The following is a 22,856-nucleotide window of genomic DNA, read 5'->3' as shown; positions in this document are numbered from 1 at the left end:
TAGCACAGAGTCTGGCACGTTGTTGTTCAGTCGTGTCCAACTCTTTGTGACCCCATGGACCACAGCACATCAGTGTTGTCCATGGGGTTTTCTTTCTTTCTTTCTTTTCTTTCTCTTTCTTTCTTTCTTTTCTTCCTTCCTTTCCTTCCTTCCTTCCTTCCTGTCCTTCCTTCCTTCCTGTCCTTTCTTTCTTTCTTGGATTTTATATAATTTTATTTTTCCCTCAATTGCATGTAAAAATAATTTTTAACTTTGCATTTCCAATTCTTTTCTTCTTTCCCCTCCCCCTTCCCTGAGAGGTATAGGTTATACATGTGCAATCAAGAGTCCATGGGGTTTTCTTGGCAAAGATACTGGAGGGGTTTGCCATTTCCTGGTCCAGCGGATTAAGGCAAACAGAAGTTAAGTGACTTGCCCAGGGTCACACAGCTAATAAATGTCTGAGGCTGGATTCGAAGTCAGGCCTTCCAGACTCCAGGCCCCTCTCTAGCGCTCCATCCGCCGAGCCACCTAGCTGCCTCTTATTAAGGTGCTTATTAAATACTTGTTGAATTGATTTGCCTAAGATCCCATAGCTAGCGCATTGGTGGAGTCAGGATTCAAACTCAGGCCCACAGGATCCAGGTGCAGGGTCTACCCTGCCACATCACTATTTGGGCTACCTCCCTCACAAGGAGTGTGATGCAACGGTGGCCCATTAGGCCGTGTGTGACCGTGAGTGATGCAGAGCTTCCCAGACCTGGAGCGGGAAGGGACCAGAGTAGCCGTCTCATCCAACCTTGTCTCTACTTTTTACAGATGACAAAACTGAGGGGAGCTGAAGTCACTTGCCCAAGAGCCACCCAGACAGTAAGGGGCAGAGCAGGGATTTGAACTCAGTTCCTCTAACTCCAAATCCAGCCCTTTTCTATACTGCCCCTAAACTGTAAAGAGGTCTAACATATATGAAAGACATTGGGATAACATCCCTTATTTCTCAAGCGCTTTATAGTTTACAAAGTGCTTTTACTTTCGCAGACCTATGAGGTAGGACGTGTAGTATTATCTCCACTTTGCAGATGAGGAAACTGAGGCTCAGAGGCGGGGCTTGTATAATGTCCCAAGGCTTGTAAATAGCTGAGACAGGACTCGCCCCCCAGGGCCAGCTCTCCTCACTTTACACTGTCCTGCATCTCCCAGGAAAAGGAAAATGAGGGAGACTGAGTCATCTTGGGGGCTGGAATTTGAAGGCAAGTCTCCTGACTCTGAATCGGGCATTCTTTCCACTTTTGTCCTGCCAGCTGTCAAGAGCTGGGTACCATAATCTAGAGGTCTGACTGCCAGGTTGCAAGGTCCAGGGCAAGGATGGGAGCCTAGCAGTCAAGACAGCTGGGCAGGGTAACTGCTGTAGCAGAGTTCGGTGGTCCTGACCAAGACTCTCTGAGCCTTGATTCCATTGCTCATAAAATGGGGGCATTCCGCACAAGGTTATTGGGAGGAAAGCACTTTGCACACCTCAAAGAATGATAGAAATGTGAGCTGTTGAAAGAATCACCATCATCTGTGAGAAGACCCCTTCCCTTAGTCCTTTGCATAAATTGGGCAGGGGGGTGTCCCACGGGTATGGAACATTGCATATGCTGTCAGACTTTTTAACCAGCTTTTCTAAATTTTTGTCCTCTTCTTCCTCTTTTTCTTTTAAAAAAAATCATATAAAGGATGGCTCTTTGGATGGGAGGAGGGAGAGAGATACAGGGGAACATTTAGGAGATGTATCAACAAAAGCTATCAACAAAAATCTAGTTAATTTTTTTAAAGCCAGCATGGTCATCATCTCCCCCTACTGGTGCCTTGCAGCCAGTAGGTTTTAAGCAAATGTTTGTTGAATCGAATCTGACCTTTCCTCTGGGTCTGGACTTAGCTGTAGATTAAGACAGGCTCTGAACCGCAAATCGAAGCCTTGGCCTTGGGTGTATATGGAGGTGGGGTGGCGGAAAAGTATCCCTAGGACCCATGCCCATAGCTCACACTCACAGTGTTGACCCCCTGGGAGAAGGCTTCTTGAGTCAGCACCCCAGGGCCGTCCACTGTGCGCCCGTCATCTTCAGGACCCCAGCTGGCACTATAGATGTGGATGTGCTGAGGCTGAAGGCTCAAGGATTGGGCCTCTACAATGTCAGTGATGGAGCCATCTAGCATCCTCACACCTGGGGATGAGGGTAGAGAAGTAGTGGTGGTGGGGTCTGGGGCTTCCCACCCACTTCACAAGGCTCTCTCCATCCCCACCCTTAGCCTGGATTTGTATTCAAGACTCAAAACTGTAGGATTCCACATCCCCCTCATTCCCAATAGCCTAGACTCCTAGAGTGGTAAGGGCCTCTAGAACGTAGAACATCAGAGCCAGGAAGAACATCCTGTGACTTAGGATAGAACTTCTCAAACAGTTTTTGCTGCTGACACAGTAACATTCTTTGCTGAGAAGAATCTGGGCACATCCTGGAAGAGCTGGGAAACTGGAATGCACATGGGTTTTTTGAGTGTAAATCCTGTACAGTTTGGGGCACATCAAACTAAAACTCAGGTGTTTCCTGGTGCACCCTTTGAGAATCACTGACCTAGAACATCAGAGCTGGAAGGGGCCTTGGAATCAGCAGCCTAGACTATCTGAGCTAGAAATGCCCTCAAAGCTTAAACCACCCAGACTGCAAGGGGCCTCAGAGCCTAGAATACCAGAGCTGGGAAGGGCCTCAGAGACCACTCCGTGGACCAGAGGCCCCCTTCCTCCCTTTACAAATAAGGAATAGGAGGCCCAGAGGTTAAGTGACTTGCCTAAAGTCACGCAGAAAGTAGAACTAGATCTGAACCTAGCTCCTTAAGACTTCAAACCTAATCCTCTTTCTATGGTACTGTTGTGAAAGACCTTAGGGTATCCACAGAAGATTGACAAAGCTGGAAGGGCCCTTAGAACATAGAACACAGAACACAGAACATCAAAACTGGAAAAGACTTAAGCACATGGTAAATCAAAATTAGAAGGAGCTTTACTTATTTAGCTCTAGATCGTCTAGCTCAATTCCTTACAGATGGGGAAACTGAGGCCCAGGTCAGTGAAGAGATTTGCCTCAAATCACTCCAGGAGCTGGTAACAGAGCCTGAATTAGGGCCCAAATCTACCGACTCCCAGAGTCTAGGCTCTTTCCAGTACATCAAGTTTATCCTTGTCTCTGCTAAGAATAATGATAACACTGAGAAGCCCATAGTCTAATTGGGGAGACAAGAAGCACAGGTGGCAAGAATTCAAGAGATGAACTATATCGTCCATCCTGGAGAAGGTTGTGAAGACAAGATCAGCATGAGCTGGACTAGTCAAGGCAGGCTTCCTGGAAGAGGTGAGTTAGGAGCTGAGCTTTAAAGGACAGGAGGAGTTTGAAAAGTCAGGGGGTATGGGGCAGTATTCCTGGTGCAGGAGAACCATATGAATGGAGTCCTAGGAGGTGGGACTGAGTCTAGCACATTCATGGGCTTGATGAGTGTAAGGGGTGAAGGAGAGAGAAGAGTTACTGATGAGCCTGGGAGACTGGGAAGATGGTGGTACCATCAGTAGTCGGGAAGACATCTAAAGATTTTGAGTTTAAAGTGGGAGTTCATCTAGAAGAAGGGGACTAAGACGGGGAAGAGACTGTGTATTGTATAGTGTGACACAAGGATCCTTTGAAGAAGCCAAGGACATTTATCTTTAGGGAAGAGAAGGTTTATGCAAAGGCCCTTCTGGGAGGTCTTCAAGCAAAAGGTGGATGACCACTTGTTGGGTGTGTAATAGTCAGTAGTCAATAAATATTTATTAAATGACCACTATGAGCTAGACACTATGCTAAGCTTTGGGGATACAGATACAAAAAAGAACAACAGTCCCTGCCCTCAGGAAGCTTATGATCTAATGGGGGAGGGGAGATAGCACATAGAAAGAAGTTGAAAGGCTGGCGTGGGGAGGGTGAGGGGAGGTACCCAACCTGGGGGCCAGTGGAGAAGACAGTCAGGGAAGTCTCAGAGTAGAGCAGCTGAGAGGAAGGAGGGAGCCGTCTGAGCTGGCCCCACCTTCCATTTAGAGGGACGGAGGATGATGATGGGATTTTAGGGGATGAGGTTATCCCAGTAATGAGCTTCCTGGGGGGTGGGGGAGGAGACAAGACCTAAAGCAGAGCAGCCAGGTGATAAGGGAGGATTCCTTTTGTGCAGAGGGTGGACTAGGTGGTTGCTGAGGTCCCTTCTAGGTCTCTATTTCTGTGGTTCTTCAGATTGTCCATCCTGAAGTGTTTGAAGGGCTATCACATGTCAGAGGGATCAGTCAGTCAACAAGTATTTATTAAGCACTGTGTTAAGTGCTGGGGATACAGAGAAAGACAAAAGGTAGTCCCTACCCTCAAGAAGGGTACATTTTAATGGATATTCAGGACAAATTGGAGATAATCAAGAGAGGGAAGGCACTAGAATTAAAGAGGAGAATGGGAAAAGTTTCCCATAAAAGGTGGGAGTTTGGCTGGGACTAGAAGGAAGGAGGGAGAGCATTCCAGGAGTAGGAGATGTGTGAGGTAAATAAATGAAATGTGAAGACTTCACAGGGGAGGATGTGTATAACATTCATATCTATTCATATCTATATACAGGAGTGTTTAAAAATCAAGATATAGGGACGGGGAAGATATTGAGGCTGTGAGAGTCTGATGGCTCAGCCTGTGGGAAAGTTTACCCTGAAACTTTTTGTTCTTTCTTCTGGTTCTGGTTTAAAGATTTGCTCAGTAAGAACAGGGTCATAATGACCTGTTTTTCTCTACTGTAAAGAATGGAGAGGGTCTCCCCCTCCCCTTACCCTATTCTTCTTTAGATTTACAGATGTCACCTCAGTTGTAGTCATTAACTAAGGGAATGGGAATTGGAGTTTCTGTGCCTCAATTTCCCAGTTCTTTGTCCAGCTTTCGTGCTCAGATTGTAAGCCCACCTCCCAGCAATGTTCAATGAATAGGCATTTGAGTCAAGAATGTTGGGGGTGGGATTGCTGCTTTAGAGGGGGGGGGACTGGATGCTTTCTGAGAGGCCCTTCAAACCTCACGATTCAGTGACAAGTAATTTCCCCTTTTCTAGGTCTCAGTTATTTCTAGGGCCCCCTGGTTAAGATATTCTGGATTCTAGGAACTGCCTTCCCAGCCCTGACATCCTGTGTTCTAAGGACCCTCCCAGCTCTGACACTCTGTATCCTAAGAGTGCTCTGGCATTCTGTGTTCTAAGGTCCCTCCCAGCTGTGATACTATGTGTTCTAAAGGGTTCTCCCAGCTGACAGTCTATGTTCTAAGGCCCCTCCCATCTCTGACAGTGTGTGTTCTAAGGACCCTCCCAATTCTGACAATCTATGTTCTAAGGCCCCTCCCAGCTCTGACACTCTGTGTCCTAAGAATCCTCTGGGGTTCTGTGTTCTAAGGGCCCTCTCACCTCTGACATTCCCAGTTCTGAAGGCCCTCCCATCCTTGACCTTCATTTACTATCTTGATCACTAGCTTTTAGAACCAACTCCACTTGTCCACTCAGACAGTGGTTCCCGCTCTTAGGCATCAGAACCTGGGGAACCCTCTCTGATACTCTCTGATACACTGAGCCTCAAAGCCAATTCCCTGCCTTGTGACAGAGAGCAGGGCCCTGCCATGCATGCTGGCATCTTTATTCTAGAGGAGGAATGAGGGCACTAATTTCATGACCACCCACCAGAAACATAAATTTTAACAGGAAGGGCCCTTCAAGAGATTCTAGTTCAACCTCTGGTTGGAAATCAATTCTGAAGCAGGGATGCCGACCACCCTAGTGCTGCCTTTCCAGGTGCCCCTGCCAGTCCTCATGGGGTTCCTACCTCCAATCTTGGCCTTGTAGGCCACACCCACACCACAGATCCCATTGTTGGCTACAGCGGCCACTTCTCCAGCGCAACGGGTGCCATGCCTGCGGAGAGGGAGAAAGAGCAGCTTGGTGAGATGGTCCATCCTTCCCCACCATTGAAGTTCTAAGGAAGGGACCCATGTACCCCTCCTCACCACTCACCGATTGTCATTCATGGGAGTGTATCGAGGCTGTGGGTCAGGGTCATTGTCATTGAAGTCATAACTGGCGAGGTGGTCCTGGATTGAAGGATTATAGCACTTCAGGACCAGATATCTAGTCCACTCCACCCCCACTTTATAAAAGGGTAACCTGAGACCATAAACATTAAGTGACTTGCCAAGGTCACACAGGCAGTAAGTAGCCAAATTGGGATTTGAAATTCCTAACAATGAGTACCATCCCAAAGTGGAATGATCAGTCTTGGGAGGTCGTGAGTGAGGTCTTCAAGTGAAGGCTGAATGACAGTTTGTCGGGGTGGGGTGGGGGGGCAGTGATGAAAGGAGTCTTGGCCAGGTATGGGTTGATTTCTCTAAGGTCCCAAGGCTACCTAGCAAAAGCAATGGGATTTGAACCAAAATCATAGAATCACAGGATTTAGAGCTGGAAGTGACCATAAGGGTCCATCAAATTCACTTCTATTTATTCATTCATTCATTTATTTTTGCAATTTTTGCATTTATTTATTGTGAACTCTGTGCCAGGCACTGCGGTGGGTGCTGAGGCTATAAAGTCAAAAGTGAAACAGACCCTACCCTCAAAGGGCTTATACTCTACTGGGGAGAAACAACATGTACCCCGATAAATAAATACAAAATAATTTGGGGGAGTCTGAGGGAACGCTAACAACCAAGATGAGGGGTTCCTGTAGGAGGTTACACTTGAATTGAGTTGTGAGGGAGTGAGGGTTTCCAGGATCTGGTGGTGAGGAAGGAGAGGCTTCCAGGCATTCGGAAGAGAGTCCCGATACAAAGACATGCTGATGGGAGGCAAAACATCAGCAAGATTGGTTTGACTGGAGTATATGGTTCAATACTCTAATTTTATAGACAGAAACTAAAGCCATTGAGGGGAAGTGACTTCCCCAAGATCACACAGTAAGCAGAAGAGCCTGAATTCAGACCCAGGTTCTGATTCTCCATCCTGTGTTTGTACTATCCCATTCCTCCCTCGGTTGAGTTCTTGCTATGTATGAAGGTTCCCTTCCAGTTTGGTCATTCTTGGGGTGGGGTCCTAAGAATCTCAGTTCCCCAACACCCCCTGTGTCCCTTCACTACCCTCCTGCCCCCCCCCCAGGTCCCTGCACTCACGTAGTTAGCCTGCAGATCAGGATGGTCCTTCTCTATGCCGTCATCCAGGATGGACACCACAACCCCCTGGCCTGTGTAACCTTTTTTCCAAGCCTCCAGGACGTTCAGGTCAGGGTGGACTTGGTTGTTCTAGAAGGGGAGCCTCAGAAGGTCCCTGCAGGGGACTTCCCCAGCCTGGGGGCCCCAAACTCCCAACAGTGGAGACTGAGGCTGAGGGGAAGCCTTGCTCCTCACTCCTTATCCAGGGATTCTGGAGTTCCCCATACCCCCAGTCCCCACCCTTCTTACCAAATACCACTGCTTGGAGAACCAGGGGTCTGTGGGTAGCACAAAATTCTCTCTCTTCACCCGGCGCTTCAGTGTTTGCTGCTCAAACCAGTGGACCTGAAAAAGTACCGGCCCTGTCTTTCCCACTCAGAGACATCAGGCATCTGGGAAGTTTTAGCACTCATTTCTTTGAACTGTTTTGTTGTTCATCCGTTTCAGTCACATGTCTGTGACCCCATTTGGGGTTTCCTTGGCAAAGGTACAAAAGTAGTTTGCCATTTCCTTCTCAACCTCATTTTATACATGAGGAAACCTAGCCAAACAGGGCCAAGTAACTTGCCCAGTGTCATACAGCTAGGAAGTGTCTGAGGCTGGATTTGAACTCAGGAAGAGGAGTTCCCCCGACTCTACTCTATCCACTGCAGCACTCAGCTCCCCATTGTTCTGTAAGCCAGGTTTTATACTTGCTGCCGAGGAGAAAGACTAAGGTGAATAAGGCTTAGTTCTGGCACTGAAAAGCTCTGAGCCCAAGTGGTTTGACAAGACTCCACCTAGGATTTGGCTAGCAAAGCATGTCCACACGAGACAGGGACACGAATAATGAGATGAGGGCTTGCACCTCAAAGTCAACTGGAAATCAGGGAAGGCTTTAAGGAGGAGGTGGCATTTAAGGGTATGTAGGAATACACACTATTCATGGTTCTATTTGCAAAAGCAAAAAACTGGAAGACGACTTCTATTTGCAACAATTGGAGAATGGCTGAATAGATTATGGCGTATCAACATGGGTGAATGGATCAGGGTTAAGAGGCAGGAAGACCCAGTGGGTTCAAAGGCCAGCTTCTGACAGGTGAGCTATTTGACCAGAGAAGGGGCAATGATTTCACCTCTTCAGTACCCCAGGCAACTCTGAAACTGTAAGTTACAGAGAAGGTGTTGATCTGTGCTGGTGAAGGGAGTGTTCACAGCCCAGGCTCCCAACACTGAGGAAATCATGAATCTGGACCAAAAAATAATGTAATAAAATGTCATAACAGATACAAAGTGTAAAGAATATGATGCAAAGCAAATCGAGGTCAGCTGAAGTGGAACTAGCTACACATGGGCTACAGTGCTTTAAAGTTTTAGATGTGTCTTACACATATTATGCCGTTTGACCCTCACAACAGCCCTGGGAAGTAAGGGTTATTATTATCCCCGTGTAACTAATGAACCTAACTGCCCCTGAACTCAGGGCCTCATGACTACAAATTTTATACACGCTCTATCCATTCTGTCACCTACCTGCCTCAAAGACTACATGTAAGCATTACAGGAAAAGGGCAGGGCGGCAGGGGGAGGGTTTGTTTTGTTTTGTTTTTTAAAGAAAAAACCTGAGAAAACAAAACTTCAGATAAACCTGGAAGGAGATACAGAAAAAAAAAAAGACCATTTTTGCTTTTTTGATGTTTGTTAACATTAATTAATTAATATATGAGGGTCGACCTTGTTAAACAGGATGGATCGGGGCTGGAGCACTGATTTCATTAGTATGGGGAGAAGATACAAATGGGTTTTAGCGAGTCCTCAGAGCACTAAGGTTAAGTGATTCACTCAGCCAGTCAGTGTCAAAGGCAGAACCGGAACCCGGCTCTTTCTGGCTCAAAGATCAGCTCTCTATCAGCTACCCCACACCACCTCTCACCATGTAAAATGCTAGGGGGCTTATGTAAGATTTTATACCTTAATTTATATTTTCAGGTTTTCATTGTCAGTTACTAATTTTGTAATTTTTTTTTTAAAGAGCCAACAAAGTGAACTGTTGGGGTGAGGTGGAGCAAAAGTGTAGGCTCATATACCTTGTGAGGCCGACATAAGGATACCCCCTGAGTCTTGGGGTGGGTAGGGGTAGAGACCATCATAGGTGGCACAGTTGCTAAAGCATTAGACTTGAAGTCACAACATCCTGAGTCCAAATCCAGCCTCAGACATTTACTAGCTGGGTGACTCTGGGCAGGACCTGCAATCTCTCTCAGCCTCAGTTTCTTCATTTGTAAAATGCGGATAATAATAGCCCCTACCTTCCAGGGTTATCCTGAGGATAAAATGAGATTTTATACATGTATATACATATACATACATATATATATATACACATATATATATATATATATATATATATATATATATATCACTCCCTTTACAAACCTTAAAGCATGTTATAAATGCTAGATACTATTAGCTATTATTATCTTGGAAAGAGTCCCAATTGGCAGGAAACCTGGGCTCCCACTGGGACTCTGTACTCTGTTACACTGTGTAACCTCAGGAGAGATACAACCTCCTTGGGATTAATTTTCCTACAGTGCTTGATATAATAGAAAGCATCCCAAACCAGGAGGCTGGGGACCTAGATTCTGGTCCAGAGGAAGGTGGCTAGAATAGAGAAGGGATTCAAAACTAGGCCTGTGAAAGAACTGGGGACATTTACCCAGAAGAACTTGGGAGAATGATGGCTCACTTGAAATCTTTGAAAGGTTGTGATGGACAAGAGGGATTAAATTTGTTCTACCTGGCCCCAGAAGGCCAAAAAAGGAAGCATGGGTTTCAGGCAGGGGGTATGCCTGTAAATGTTTAACAATCAGGCTTTCAGAATATGAAAGACATCTTTTAAGGTTAATCTGCATTATTAACATTTTTTTCCATCATTGTCTCAGGTCTAGACAATCAACAAAACAGTAAGTCAGGCCCTGATTGGTAGTGTTAGGGGGTTTCTGAGGTATAAATGCTCCTACTGAAGATGTAGCTGGTTCCAGAGAGCTAGTTAGAGCTGACCCCAACACACTGCTGGCTTCAGGGAAGCAGATTTAAGTTCAGTATAACAAAAAACTTCCTAATAAGGAGAGCTGGTCCAAAGTGGAATGACTGGCCACAAGGAGTAAGGAGTTCTCTATTGCTACAGACCTTTGAGGAGCAGGTTGGATGACCAACTGTTGGGATGGCTGAGATTGGTCAATCCCATGATTCTAGTCCGCCTCCTTACCCACTGGACTCGGACTAGTTACTGTCCCTTTCTGGGCCCGTTTCCTCAAAATCTCTGATGTCTTGTGTGATATGATTTTAAGGGCATAAAATAACGGCCTCCAACTCACCCTCCCCTACCCCCAAGGAGAGGGAGCAGATAAAATGAAGGAAAATCTGGGTTTTTCTCCCCCCTCCCCCTACTCACCTTAGGGTCTTTCTTCAGCCTCAGGCTGTGACCCCAGTGCTGGCTGAGGGCTCTCGAAGCCACACCCCGGTGCTGGAAGTGGTAATAGTGCTGGCCTTGGATGATCTGCAGGGAAGATGGCCAAGCCAGGGGCTAAGGGCGCTGGGGCCTGGATCCCCTGGATATCATACCAGCAAGAGGCAGCCCTGCATCACCTCACCCCCTGGCATGCTGTCGCCCCACACCTCCTAGAGCCTGACCTGTGCTGAGGGGCCCAACTTCCGGAGGGTGACCGACAGGGTCTTCCCTCCCATTGGTTCCCTTCCCCACCCAGGGTGGGATTCTGCTTGGCCACATAGCAGTGAATTCTGTTGACTGCCTGGGACATAGTGGGGGCCCAGGGCAGGGTGGAGGTGGTGTTTCTCTGTGACTGAACTGGGGAGCGAAAAGTCAGGGAAGGAAACAGTAAGAAACAGCCGGGCAAGGCAGTGTCTAAGGGACAAATGTATGTATCTATTTCTGAGCTTACAGGGATGATGCTATAGGTAAATGAAAAAAGAACCATATGTGTTTCTAGAAAGAACCATATGTGTTTCTGGCCCCACAGAGGGGCCTCCTGTGGGCCTCCAGAGGTGTCCAGGACAGAGCTGTGTGTATACATGTAGGAAATGAGGAGATGGGTGTATGTGGGTGTTTATGCATGTACACATATACTTTAGTTTAATATCTACTCTATTCAAGGCCCTTGCTAGGTTCAGTGGAAACAAAGATAGAAAGCGACCTGGGTATTGCCTTCAAGAAGCTTCCATCTGACTAAATAGGATACCCTCATGTACTCAGGTGAGTATGAAACAAGGTACAGCGGGATGGCGGGGCGGGGGAAGCACAGAAGAGAGATCCAAGCAAAGGCTCTAGGAAAACTGGACTGCTGAGAGAACACTTTAAGCTGCGGAGTCTAGGGAGGGAAGCAGGTTCCATGGAAGATCACAGGCTCACTGGTCTAAAGCTAGAAGGGGCCTTAGTCCAAATCTCATTTTGCAGATGGGGAAACAGGCCCAGAGGAGGTAAAAAGACTTGCCCAAGGTCACTCAGGTGCTGACTTGAGCCTTTAGGGGAGATAAGGGTTACAAAAAGCAAATCACTTAACCTCTGCCTCATTTTCCTCCTCTGTAAAATGAGGGGGTTGGACTGGATGGCCTCTGAAGTCTGCCCTGACTGTACTGTCCTGGACAACTGCCATGGCCTTGGCTTCGTCTCTTACAGTACAAGTCTGTGTCATTCTCTTACTCCATAACTTCCAATGGCTCCCTATCGCCTCTCAGAACACATAGAAAGCCCTTTAGAATCTGGCCCCAACATACTTTTCCAACTTTCTTCCCCATTATTCCCCTTCCTGTCCTCTAGGGTCTCCCCAAAAGGCATTCAGACTCTTGCTCACATTTCACCCTCCATCTTCCTTCTCCATGCCTGGGATGTCTCTCCTTCATACCCAGAATGCACTCTCTCCTCCCTTCTGCCTCTTAAAATCTGGTTTCCTGCAAAACTCTGCTCAGTCAATACCATCTACACAAAGTCTTTCCAGATTCCCCCAACTGTTAGTGCCCTCCTCCCCGAATTGACCTTGATTTTACTTTTATCTATTGTGTATATATTTATTTATGCAAATTTCCTTCCTGACAGAAGGTCATCCTAGCCTTTGAATGCTCATTGCCTAGCATGGTGCCTAATAATTGCTCCTCTATCTCCAAATCCAAACGGTCTTTTTCCCCATTGTACTGTGCTGCAGGGCTAGGTTCTGGGGATACAAAGAAAAAATGGAAAATAAATAGTCTTTATCTTCAAAGGGTTTTCATTCTACTTGGAAGGAGGAGGGAAGAAACTATGCACACATTAGCATATAGACGATCATTTGAAGGGAAAGGAGAGATCCATTCCAAAAATATGGTGGCTTTCAAAGACCAGACGATAGATCATTCAGACTAGAACATTGAGTGTACCAAAAAGAGTAATATGAAATAAGTCTGGAAAGGCAGCCTGGAACCCGATTGTGGAGCTGCCTACAGAGTTTCAGGCTAAGCAAAGTTATAGGCCACAAGGAGGCAAGGAAGGCTTTGGAGGAGGGGAGCAATGCCATCTGGCCCGTACATTTAGAGCATGAATGGCAGTTATGTGGAGGGTGAGCTGGAGAGGGAAGACCCGGGGAGGGAAGTAATGATAGACCACCCAGGAAGGTACTACAAGAGTTTGGGTGGGAAGTAACAGAGGCCTGAACAAGGATGATGGCCATGTAAACAGGGAAAAGAGATGGCAGTAAAAATCTGTAGGACTTGGTGATTGTCGAGATGGTGGAGGAGAAGTCAGACCTAGACCACTCTGAGGTTTCCAGCCCGGGGAAACTAGGAAGAAATAGCAAAGACTGGAGAAGAGGCAGGTTTCTTGGGGAAGACAATGAATTCTATTCTGAGCATGCAGAGTCTGTGATGCCAGCAGGGCATCCAGGTGGGAATTTCTGGATGGGAGCTCACGCGGTAGAAGAGTGGAGCTGGATCTAAGCTGTGTCTGTACGTGGATCCGAGAGATAGCTGTGTGCCTTCTGTCTTCATCAGCCTCCCCCATTCCCTTGATACCCACTCATGCCTCAAGCCCTGGCAGTTTGGCTTCCTTTCCCATTGCTCTAGTGAAACAAGTCTCTCCAAGATCACCAATGACCTCATTACCACCGAATCCAGTGGCCTTTTGTTAGACCTCAGCCTCCTTCACCTATCTCTATTTGGAATTTGATACTATGAACCACTCTTCTCTCTCTTCCTCCGCCCCTGGGTTTCTGAGATACTGTGTTCCTGGGATTTTCCTTATAACTACTCACACACATATAGCACGTGGAGATGTCTGGGATCAAATTCAACCTATGACACCTCCTAACTGAATGAGCTTGGACTAGTCACTTCCTTTCTCCATGTCTCAGTTTCCCCATCTATAAAATGGGTCTTATTCTTCCTTCCATAATATTTGTTTCCCAGGGTCATTGTGAGGAGCAAATAAAAGAATATTTAAAGTGTGTGTTTTTAAAAACAAACCCTCAAGTACTACATATGTCAGCTATCATTATAGTTATCCTTACTTTACAGATGGGGAGACTCAAACATTAGAGAAGTTACACAACTTGCTCCTGATTATGTCTAATCCAATCCATGGAGCATTTACTAAGTGCCTACTTAGACCATATATTTAGAGCTAGCAGTAACCTTAGAGTCAAACGCCCTCCTTTCACAGAGGAGGAACAAAGGCCCAAAGAGACGTGACTTGCCCAAGGTCAGGGAGGTCACAAGGAACAAAATCAGAATTTGAACCTAGGTCCTCTGTCTCCCAATCCAATATTATTCTTTCCAAAGACCATATTGCCTGTGCTAGACTGTGGGGGTACAAATAAAATATGGGAATAGTCTCTCTGTTCTCAAGTGGGGGGGGGAGAGAAAATATGCACATAAATAAGTACACAGATGATCATTTGAAAAGAAAGGAGAGATCCTGAATACCTTGCTGCTGTTTGTCCTCCTTTCTCAAAGAGGACCATAACATCAGGGAAGTGATGCCACAACATACAAGTGAATTGAATTTAAGTAGGGGAGGGCTGTGCAAAGTCACCAGCCTCACTTTCTCCTCTGTAGCCATCTGGGTCCAGTGGCCAGATATAGATCAGGATGACTGGAGATGGTCCAGGATACAGGGGGGACCTTGGCCTTCATAAACTAAGGTCTTTATCAGGTCTCAGTTTGACTGAGGCAATACCCATTCTGTGATTAAGGCTTAATAAGAAACGAGGCAGGCCTCTTAAAAAAAATCATGAATACCTAGGTACTGATTAAAGAATGGAGACAAAGAGAAGGAATGATTGGAAGGGCAGCTTGCTAAGGGGGGTGGGGGTGGGAAAGTGTAGGAGATGGGATCAAAGCACAGACAGAGGGATTGCTCCTAGTAAGCACCCCTTCTGCAAGAGACTGGGACAAAGTAGGAGAAAAGAAGAGATGATGACAGGACTCTTAAGGAGTGGAATGGGGGATAAGAGGGAGCTCTTGGCAAATGGCTTTGGTATGAGTTCTCAGAAATACCTCTGCTAGGTCTATATCCCAAAGAGGAATCAAAGAAAGAGGAAAAGGAGTCATGTGTACAAAAATCTTTCTAACGGCTCTTTTTGTGGTGGCAAAGAACTAGAAATTAAGAATGTGCCTATCAATTGGGGAACAAATTATGGTATAATATAGCAGATATATGAATGCAATGGAATACTATTGTCTTGTTAAGAATTGATGGAAGGGATAGTTTCACAGAAACCTGGGAAGACTTGCATAAACTGATACAGAGTGAAGTGAGCAGAACCAAGAGAATAATTTATACAATGACAATAGTGTAAAGACAAACAACTTTGAAAGAACCCTTAATAACCCTAAGTGACTAACCAATCAGATTCTAAAGAGCCGATGATGAAGCATGCTACCCACCTCCTGAAGAAGAGAAGATGGATTGTGGGTGCAGAATGAGACATATATTTTTTGGACAAGGCCAATGTGGAAATTTGTTTTCTTTGACTACACATATTTGTGAAAAAGGCTGGTGTTTTTCTACCCTTGCCATTCCCCCCAGGGTGGGAGGAAAAAGGAATGGGAGACAGGGAGGAGAGGAAATAGATTGTTAATTGAAAAGAAAGTAGTAGTAGACTTCAAGGGCCTTAGCTGAGGGGGTAGGAAGGAGCTGTAGTTAAAGACTTGAAGAGATAAGATTTAGAAAAGCAGCCTTGGGGAATTAAAAAATGAATCAGTTAGGGAAAGACTAAAAAGATTACCAGGCTGCAGTGAGGGTCCAGATGAGATTAGAGAGAATATATTTTTAGTGGATCCAGTCAGCTCTGGTTGAATGATTTCTTCTAGTATCATTCAACAGCACAGAAGTAAAAGTGGAGGAGGTAGATGGACGGAGCAATCGAGGGCTAAGGTCGGGCAAGTTATGAGTATGGAAAGGACCAGGGATTCAAGGGTACTGGGCTGTATAAGGTTGTACTCCTTAACTATTTGGTCAAGATTAGGAAGGGAGGAAAGTTAACTTAAGAGTAAAGGGGAGGGCCTGGGAGACACTGAAGGATAGGGGAGGTGATGGTTAAGATGAATAATAGGTTTAGCACAAATCTATTTTCCTTCACTGTACTTTTGTTATAAGGGAGGACTTTTATTTGGGGTGGGGAGAGTGTGGGGAAATGATAATGATGGAAGAAGAAGAAGAACAAAGAATGAAGAATAACAACAAGGGAGAAAGTACATCATGAAAGAAAAACTAGACAAGAGACCAGAGTGTGGTTCGGAGTGGGACACAGACGAGCAGGGCAATATTGGTACTACCATATTAAATTTAAATATGCTAAAAGGAACAAGCAGTATGTAGTGGATTCATGGTTTCATATTTTTTTATGGCCTCCTTTGAATATGGAACTGTCACATATCCACTCCTTCCTTCCCTGCTATCTACAAATAAGTCTACATTTTCTACATCTTTAAACCATCCTCCCATGCCATTTCCCTGTAGCTCTCCTCTCTTTCACAGCTAACTCCTAGAGGAAGCTGTCTATGCTCACTGCCTCCACTTCCCCTCTTCTTACTTCTCAACTTTTGGGCAATCTGGCTTCCAACCTCATCGCTCAACTGAAAGCATTGTCTCTAAAGTTACCACAGATTGCCAGATCCCAGGATCTCTTCTCAATCTTCATCCTTTTCAGCCCGTGAAGCACTGACACTGTTGACTACTCGCTCTACCCAGATACTCTGTTTTCAAGAAAATGTTCTCTTTTGTTTCCCCTCTTACCTGTCTGCCTGGATTTCCCTTCTTAGTATCCTCAACCATGAGCCACAAAGACATGGGTGCCCTGCCCCCTAATTGTAGATGTTCTGAAAGGCTGTGTCTCTATACCTTCTCACTTGATGATGTCTTCAAGCTCCCACAGGTTCAATGGTCATCTCTCCTGCATCTATAGAACCCACCCTGTTTCTCTTTTGTATGCACATCCATCACCTTCACCTGCCTATTGGATGCTTTGAAATGGATATCCTAAAGGCCTCTCAAATTCAACAAGTTCAAAACAGGACTCATGATCTCTTCCCCAGAATCTACTCCTCTTCTTAATTTTCCTGTTTCTGTTGAAGGGACCACTTTCCTTCCTGGGTTTACAACTCTTCGTTCTCCTTTACCCCACCCCGATAGCCAATTAACTGTGAAGTCTTCGCCTTCTTACATTCAAACACCTCTCAAATCTATCTCTAAGTTTTCTCCACTTACAACACCACCCTAGCTTCCTACCTGGACTATTGAAATAGCCTCCTAATAGGCCTTTCTGCCTCAAACCTCTTCCCTTTTCCCTCTATCACACAACTTATATCCATCCACACATCTGTCAAAATGACATTCCTACAGCATAGGTTTTTACCATATTACTTTCCTGCTCAGAAGCCTCTAATCCAGCTTTTTTTTTTCATCATAGACCCTTTTGGTAGTCTTGATGAAGCCAATGGACTCCTCAGAAAAATGCTTTCAAATGAACAAAACCCACATGATGACAAAATAAACCAATTATATTAGAAAATAGTTATCAAAATATGACAAAAAAAACCCAAGCTCATAAATTCAAGTCAAGTCAACAAGCATTTATTAAGTGCCAGCTATGTGTCAGGCACTGTGCTAAGTTCTGGGGATACAAAGAAAGGCAAAAGCTACCTGCTCTTGAAGAGTTCAGTCTCCTGGAGTCAACAGGCAGACATCTACGGACAAACAAGATATAGTCAGGATAAGTTGGAAGGAGTCTCAGAGGGAAGGCACTGGAATAGAAGAACCAGGAAAGTCTTCCAGAAGGTGTGACTTTAGTTGAGACTTGAAGAAAGCCAAGACATGAAGATGAAGAAGGATAGAGTTCCAAGCTTGAGGAACAGTCAGTGAAAATGTCAGGGGCCTGGAGATGGAGAGTTTTGTTAGAGGAACAGCTAGGAGACCACCGTCAACGGATCACAGAGCATCTGAAGAGGGGTAACATGTAGCAAGACTGGAAAGGAATGAAAGGGCTTTAAAAGCCAAAGGGGAGATTTTCTACTTGATCCTAGAAGTAATAGGGAGCTAATGGAGTTGATTGAAACGGGAAGAGGGTAGAGTATGACATAGTTAGATGTGTACTTTAGGAAGATCTTTTTGATAGCTGAATGGAAGATGGACTGGAGCGGGGAGAGACTGAGAAAGGGAGACCAACCAGAAGGCAACTTTCACAATAGTCCAGGAGTGAGGTCATGAGGGCCTGCACCAGGGTAGTGGCAAAATCAGAAGAGATGTTACAAAGGTAGAATCAAAAAGATGTGGTAACAGATTAGAAATGGGGGGAGGAGGGGTGAGAGAGAGTGAGGAGTCAAGGATGACATTTAGGTTTCCAACCTGGATGGCAGTAATGAATTCGGGTTTTGGACATGTGGAGTTTCAGATGTCGATGGCATATGCAATCTAATAGACAGATGGGTATGCAAGACTTAAGGTCAGCAGAGAGATTTTAAGTTTGTATAAACAAATCTGGGAATCATAAGCATAGAGATGATAATTGAATCCACAGGAACTAATGAGATTGACAAGTACAGAGTAGAGAGACAGAAGAAGGTTCAAGACAGTGTGTCGGGGGGTGGCTCTATCAAATATGATCTGGATAAAAATCCATCAAAGGAGATGGAGAAAGAGCAGTCCGATAAGCAAGGAAGAGAACCAGGAAAGGGTGACTGGCAGTGTCAGAGGCTGAAGAGCGGTCAAGAAGGATGAGGACCAAGAAAAGTCCATTAGATTTGTCAATTAAAAGATAATTTGTAACTTTGGTGACAGCAATTTCAGATAAATGATGAGGTTGGATGTCAAATTGCAGAAAGTTAAGAAGACAAGGAGAGGAAAGGAAGAAGAGGTACTGACTGTAGAAAGTTTTCTCAAGGCATTTAGCCATTAAAGGAAGGAGGGATATTATTTCTCTTCACAAACTCTTCAGTCCAATCAGACTGGCCAACTTGATGCTTCTCAATCAATCAACAAGTTTTTATTAAATGCCTACTGTGTGCCAGATACTAGGCTAGACTCATACTCAACACTCTACCTCCTCTCCAGACCTTTGTACAAGCTGTCATCCCCTGATTGGAATGCCTTCCCTTCTCACCTCCACTCCTCAGAATCCTTAACTTTCCTAAAGGAAGTTCAAGGCCTCCTCCTAGACACTTTTCATCTACTTTGTATATACTTTTATCTACTTATATGAGTCAGAAATACTCATCTTTCTGAGCTCAAATCTGGCTTTGGATACTTGCTGGCTGTGTGACCCTGGGCAAATCACTTAACCCTGTTTGCCTCAGTTTCCTTATTTGTAAAATGAGCTGGAGAAGGAAATGGCAAACCCCTCCATGATCTTTGCCAAGAAAAGCCCCAAATGGGGTCATGAAGAGCTGGACCCAACTGAATAACAATGATCTGCTGTGTATCTAGTTATTTCCATGTTGTCTCTGCCATTAGAATGTAAGCTACTTAACAGCAGAGACTGTTTATGCCTTTCTTTGTACCATGTGCTTAGCTATTTTATGCTAATAATTCTAAGGGCTTAATAAAAACTTGTGGACTGAACATCAAAGAGGCAGAGCTTCTGGAAGTGGCAATTCTGACCTCACCCCACACCCAATGTATCAGTGGACATGGAGGTTCGATGAGGTGCCTGTATTTGGACCCCAATTCCAAGATCACATTTCTCCCTAGCTTCAAAACACTATCCCTGACTGTTTTCTCCCCAACCCAAGAACACTATGCCTAGCAATAACTCATAAGTGGGCCCCAATAAGACAAACTATCTTTCCCCATCACAAGAACAAACTGACCTCTGAAGAAATTTTCTTGTAAAAATAGGAGTATCTTGTAACCACAGAAGTATCATGTATTAATTCCCAAAGTTATCGTATTCAATCCAGAGGTCAAGCTACAGACATCAACTCTCAAAGCTTTCTTGCTACAGACCTAACAGACCAAAAATACATCCCTGAGAAACCCCTTCCCCTGGTTTCCAGTTGTATGTTATCGTTTAATTAGCATATCTGCCAGATAATCCACTACTTTTCCCATACGAGCTTTAGTATCATTCCTGTTAAGCTGAAAAGCGTATTGTTATAATAAATCTTTGCCACCTTGACTTAAAGAATACTTGAGTCTGTGAGTTCATTCCAGATGACCCTATTCTAGTACTCTGGTCCTCAAGGGGTCCGTGAACCTCTCAAACCCCCCTCAAACCTCATCAGGTCCTTTTTAGTCCTAGAGAATGTAGCCAGTCTACTGGGGAGAGTCAGGTTTCTGTGAGTACAAGAGAAAAAGATCTAAGATAAGGGGGAGTCTTTAAATGATGGAAAGATAGCTTACCTAGCTACCCTCCCCACCATGACTGGTACACTTGTGTCTGTGATGGGTCTGATTCCAAGGTCTAGCTAGAATTCTACATCATACCACATGGCCTCACATGAAGGCCTCCTCTGTTTCCACTTCCCTTCTTTTGTCCTTAACCATAGGCATCCCTGAAGGCTCCACCCTTGGCCCCCTTCTCTCCAAACACTCTAACCATTGGCTGCTGTGGTCACTTCCATGCCTTCCATTATCTTTTTTTTGCCTTTTATACATTGTTATTTTTTAGTGTTAGAAAATTTCCCTGTCCCTGTAAATATTTATCTTTTAATGTATCAGGCAGTCAAGCTGCAAGTCTCAGCATTAACAAAGGAGCCTCAGTAGATGGCAACACGTGGAGGAATAATTTTCAACCATCAGTAGGGTTAAAGTTGCAAAGTTTGCAGGACAAGGGGGAGGAGGCACAGATTTCTCAATTCCCCAGTATGCACATGGGAGGAGTACTGACTGACTCTGGAGCTTGAGTTCTTGCCTCTGAAGTTTACTATTAGGCAAGCCACATCCTTGTCTGCACATCAGTTCCCTCCTCTGTAGAATTTATTTCATACTTGGTCCCTTTCGGCTCTAGCGCCATTGGCTTTTTTTCTTTTTTATCAGATCTTTATTTTTTAAGTGTTTTTTTTAATAAGTTTATTTATTTTTAGTTTTCAATATTCAATTCCATAAGTTTTAAATTTTCTCCTCCCCCTCCCCAAGACAGCCTGCAATCCAATATAGGCTCTACATGTACATTCCTATTAAACATATTTTCACATTAGTCATGTTGGATAGAAGAATTAGAACAAATGGGAGGAACCATGAGAAAGAAAAAACAAAACAGAAAAAGAAAATAGTCTGCTTCAATCTGCATTCAGACTCTATAGTTCTTTCTCTGGATGTGGATGGCATTTTCCATCGAGTCTTTTGAAGTTGTTTTCGGTCCTTGCATTGCTGAGAAGGGCTAAGTCTATCAAAGTCAGTCATCGAACACTGTGTCCATTGTTAATAGTGAGACTTGCAACTTGACTGCCTGGTACATTAAAAGATAAGTATTTACAGGGACAGGGGAATTTCTTGACACTAAAAACCAACAATGTATAAAAGCAAAAAAAAAATAGATAATGGAAGACATGGAAATGGCCATGGTTGCCAATGGTTAGAGCTTATGCAGATAGATTCAGGAAGATGGTTGACAGCCCATGGGTTTGGCAGAAGAGTTGGCAGTCCAGTCTAGCTGGAATGCAGAGTGTATAAACAGAAGTATCAACTTGGCAAAGAGGCCAGTTCCTAGCAAAGTTTTTCTCCTGAGGTCCACACTCCACCTGGGTGTCCCAATGATAACTTCAAATCCTACCTGGTCAAAACCAAGTTCAACATATTCCTTCTCTTCTCCCTGCCTCTGTGTTCTCAGTCTCTGTCAAACCCAGTTGTTTTATAACTAGGCAGCGGGGCTCCCCTCCATGCTGCTGCAGGGTACAGGCACCCTAGCTCAGGAACTCCTTTTCTCTCAGAAGTGGCTACCTCATATCCCACTGATTTGTGAGCAATCTGATCTTATCTCTCAAAATTATTGGAGGTCAGGGATTGGTTTTTTTTCCCAGTGAGTATATCTTATCCCCCTAAATTCCCTGTATCTTTTAAAAATTCCTTTGTTGCACAGCTAGGACCCAGCACAGAGCTGAATGTCTTAATAAATTGTTTGCTGAGAATGAGAAAGTATAATGGTGTCCTGAGAAGTTTGTGCCAGTGTTGGGGGGAGGGAGTAGCCAGGGAGGATCAGAGTGTGCATGGAGAGGGCAGTACTGTGGCTGAATAGTGGGGGAAGGGGAGGAGACTGTGCCTGGGGGTGGGGGTGGAGTGTGGAGTGAGATGTGTCCCAGTAGAAAGCTTGGGAAGCTGCCACCTGAATGCAGGGAGTGGTGAAGAGGGTGGCATTCCTGCCCTTCGAAGAACCCAGAGCTCTGGAGAGGCTCCCTGGGTGTCCTACCTGCCCCAAGTTGACAAAGCCGAACTTTCGAGCCAAGCGCTTGGCCTCCTGGCTGCCCCCAGGCAGCAGCACAGCCCAACTGCTGACATAGATGGGGACGAAAAAGTGGCCCCGGCGACCCCGGCCCGTTCCCGGTTCCTGTCTGGGCCCCTCTAGGGAGATGGAGACTAGAACCAGGGTTAAAGTCAAGGCTAGGACCAAGGTCAGGGCCAAGGTCAGAATGAACCTCAGCCAGGTCCAGCCGGGCCGCATGGCAGCCAGGGGCCGGGGGAAGCCCCTCCCACCGGACAAACTGTCTCTAGGGCCCCAGGGGGCGGTATTTAAATGCCCCCTCCTCCCACCCCTACCCTCCGGCAGGAATGGAGCAGCCCCGCCCCCTGGGAACCAAAGCGAAGCAACCCCCTCCCCCTGGACGCCTCTTCCCGGCTCCATGGCAACCCCTTTGCCCCGGCCCCCCGGAGGGGGCTTCATTCCCAGGGGGCTGTGCGGCCTCCGAACTAAAGCCAGAGAGTGGGGCGGTCGGGGGTGGGGCGGGAAAATGGAGCCAGTTGCCTGGGGAGTGGGAGAGGACTGCCGGGAGGAGGGGACGCCCCAGGTAAGTGGGAACAGGGTAGGACCTTATCCTCTCTAGTTCCCCCAGTCTACGGTTCCTCTCCCATCATCATTCTTAAACTGGAGAACCAGATTCGACTTCTGGTTTTACCAGTCTCCTTGTGTGACCTTGGGCCAGTCATTC

The 22,856-nt window shown here is 45.6% G+C and overlaps 1 protein-coding gene across 1 annotated transcript in view; it reads right to left on the bottom strand.

Annotated features, from left to right (window-relative positions):
- The window catches only part of PCSK4 (proprotein convertase subtilisin/kexin type 4), a 33,764-nt gene extending 11,392 nt beyond the window's left edge, over positions 1-22,372 (bottom strand). The window contains exons 1-7 of the mRNA XM_036758261.1: positions 22,121-22,372; positions 10,687-10,791; positions 7,500-7,595; positions 7,212-7,340; positions 6,064-6,140; positions 5,876-5,964; positions 2,014-2,186 (exon numbers count right to left, since the gene is read on the bottom strand). Of these exons, the coding sequence (XP_036614156.1) occupies positions 2,014-2,186; positions 5,876-5,964; positions 6,064-6,140; positions 7,212-7,340; positions 7,500-7,595; positions 10,687-10,791; positions 22,121-22,372 (921 nt within the window). The remainder of the gene's footprint in view (positions 1-2,013; positions 2,187-5,875; positions 5,965-6,063; positions 6,141-7,211; positions 7,341-7,499; positions 7,596-10,686; positions 10,792-22,120) is intronic.
- Positions 22,373-22,856: the final 484 nt, after the last annotated feature.

Source organism: Trichosurus vulpecula, chromosome 1 (genome assembly GCF_011100635.1).
Source record: "Trichosurus vulpecula isolate mTriVul1 chromosome 1, mTriVul1.pri, whole genome shotgun sequence".
Taxonomy (NCBI): Eukaryota; Metazoa; Chordata; class Mammalia; order Diprotodontia; family Phalangeridae; genus Trichosurus; species Trichosurus vulpecula.
The sequence above is the reverse complement of the archived record's forward strand: the minus strand, read 5'-3'. Positions and strand labels throughout refer to the sequence as shown.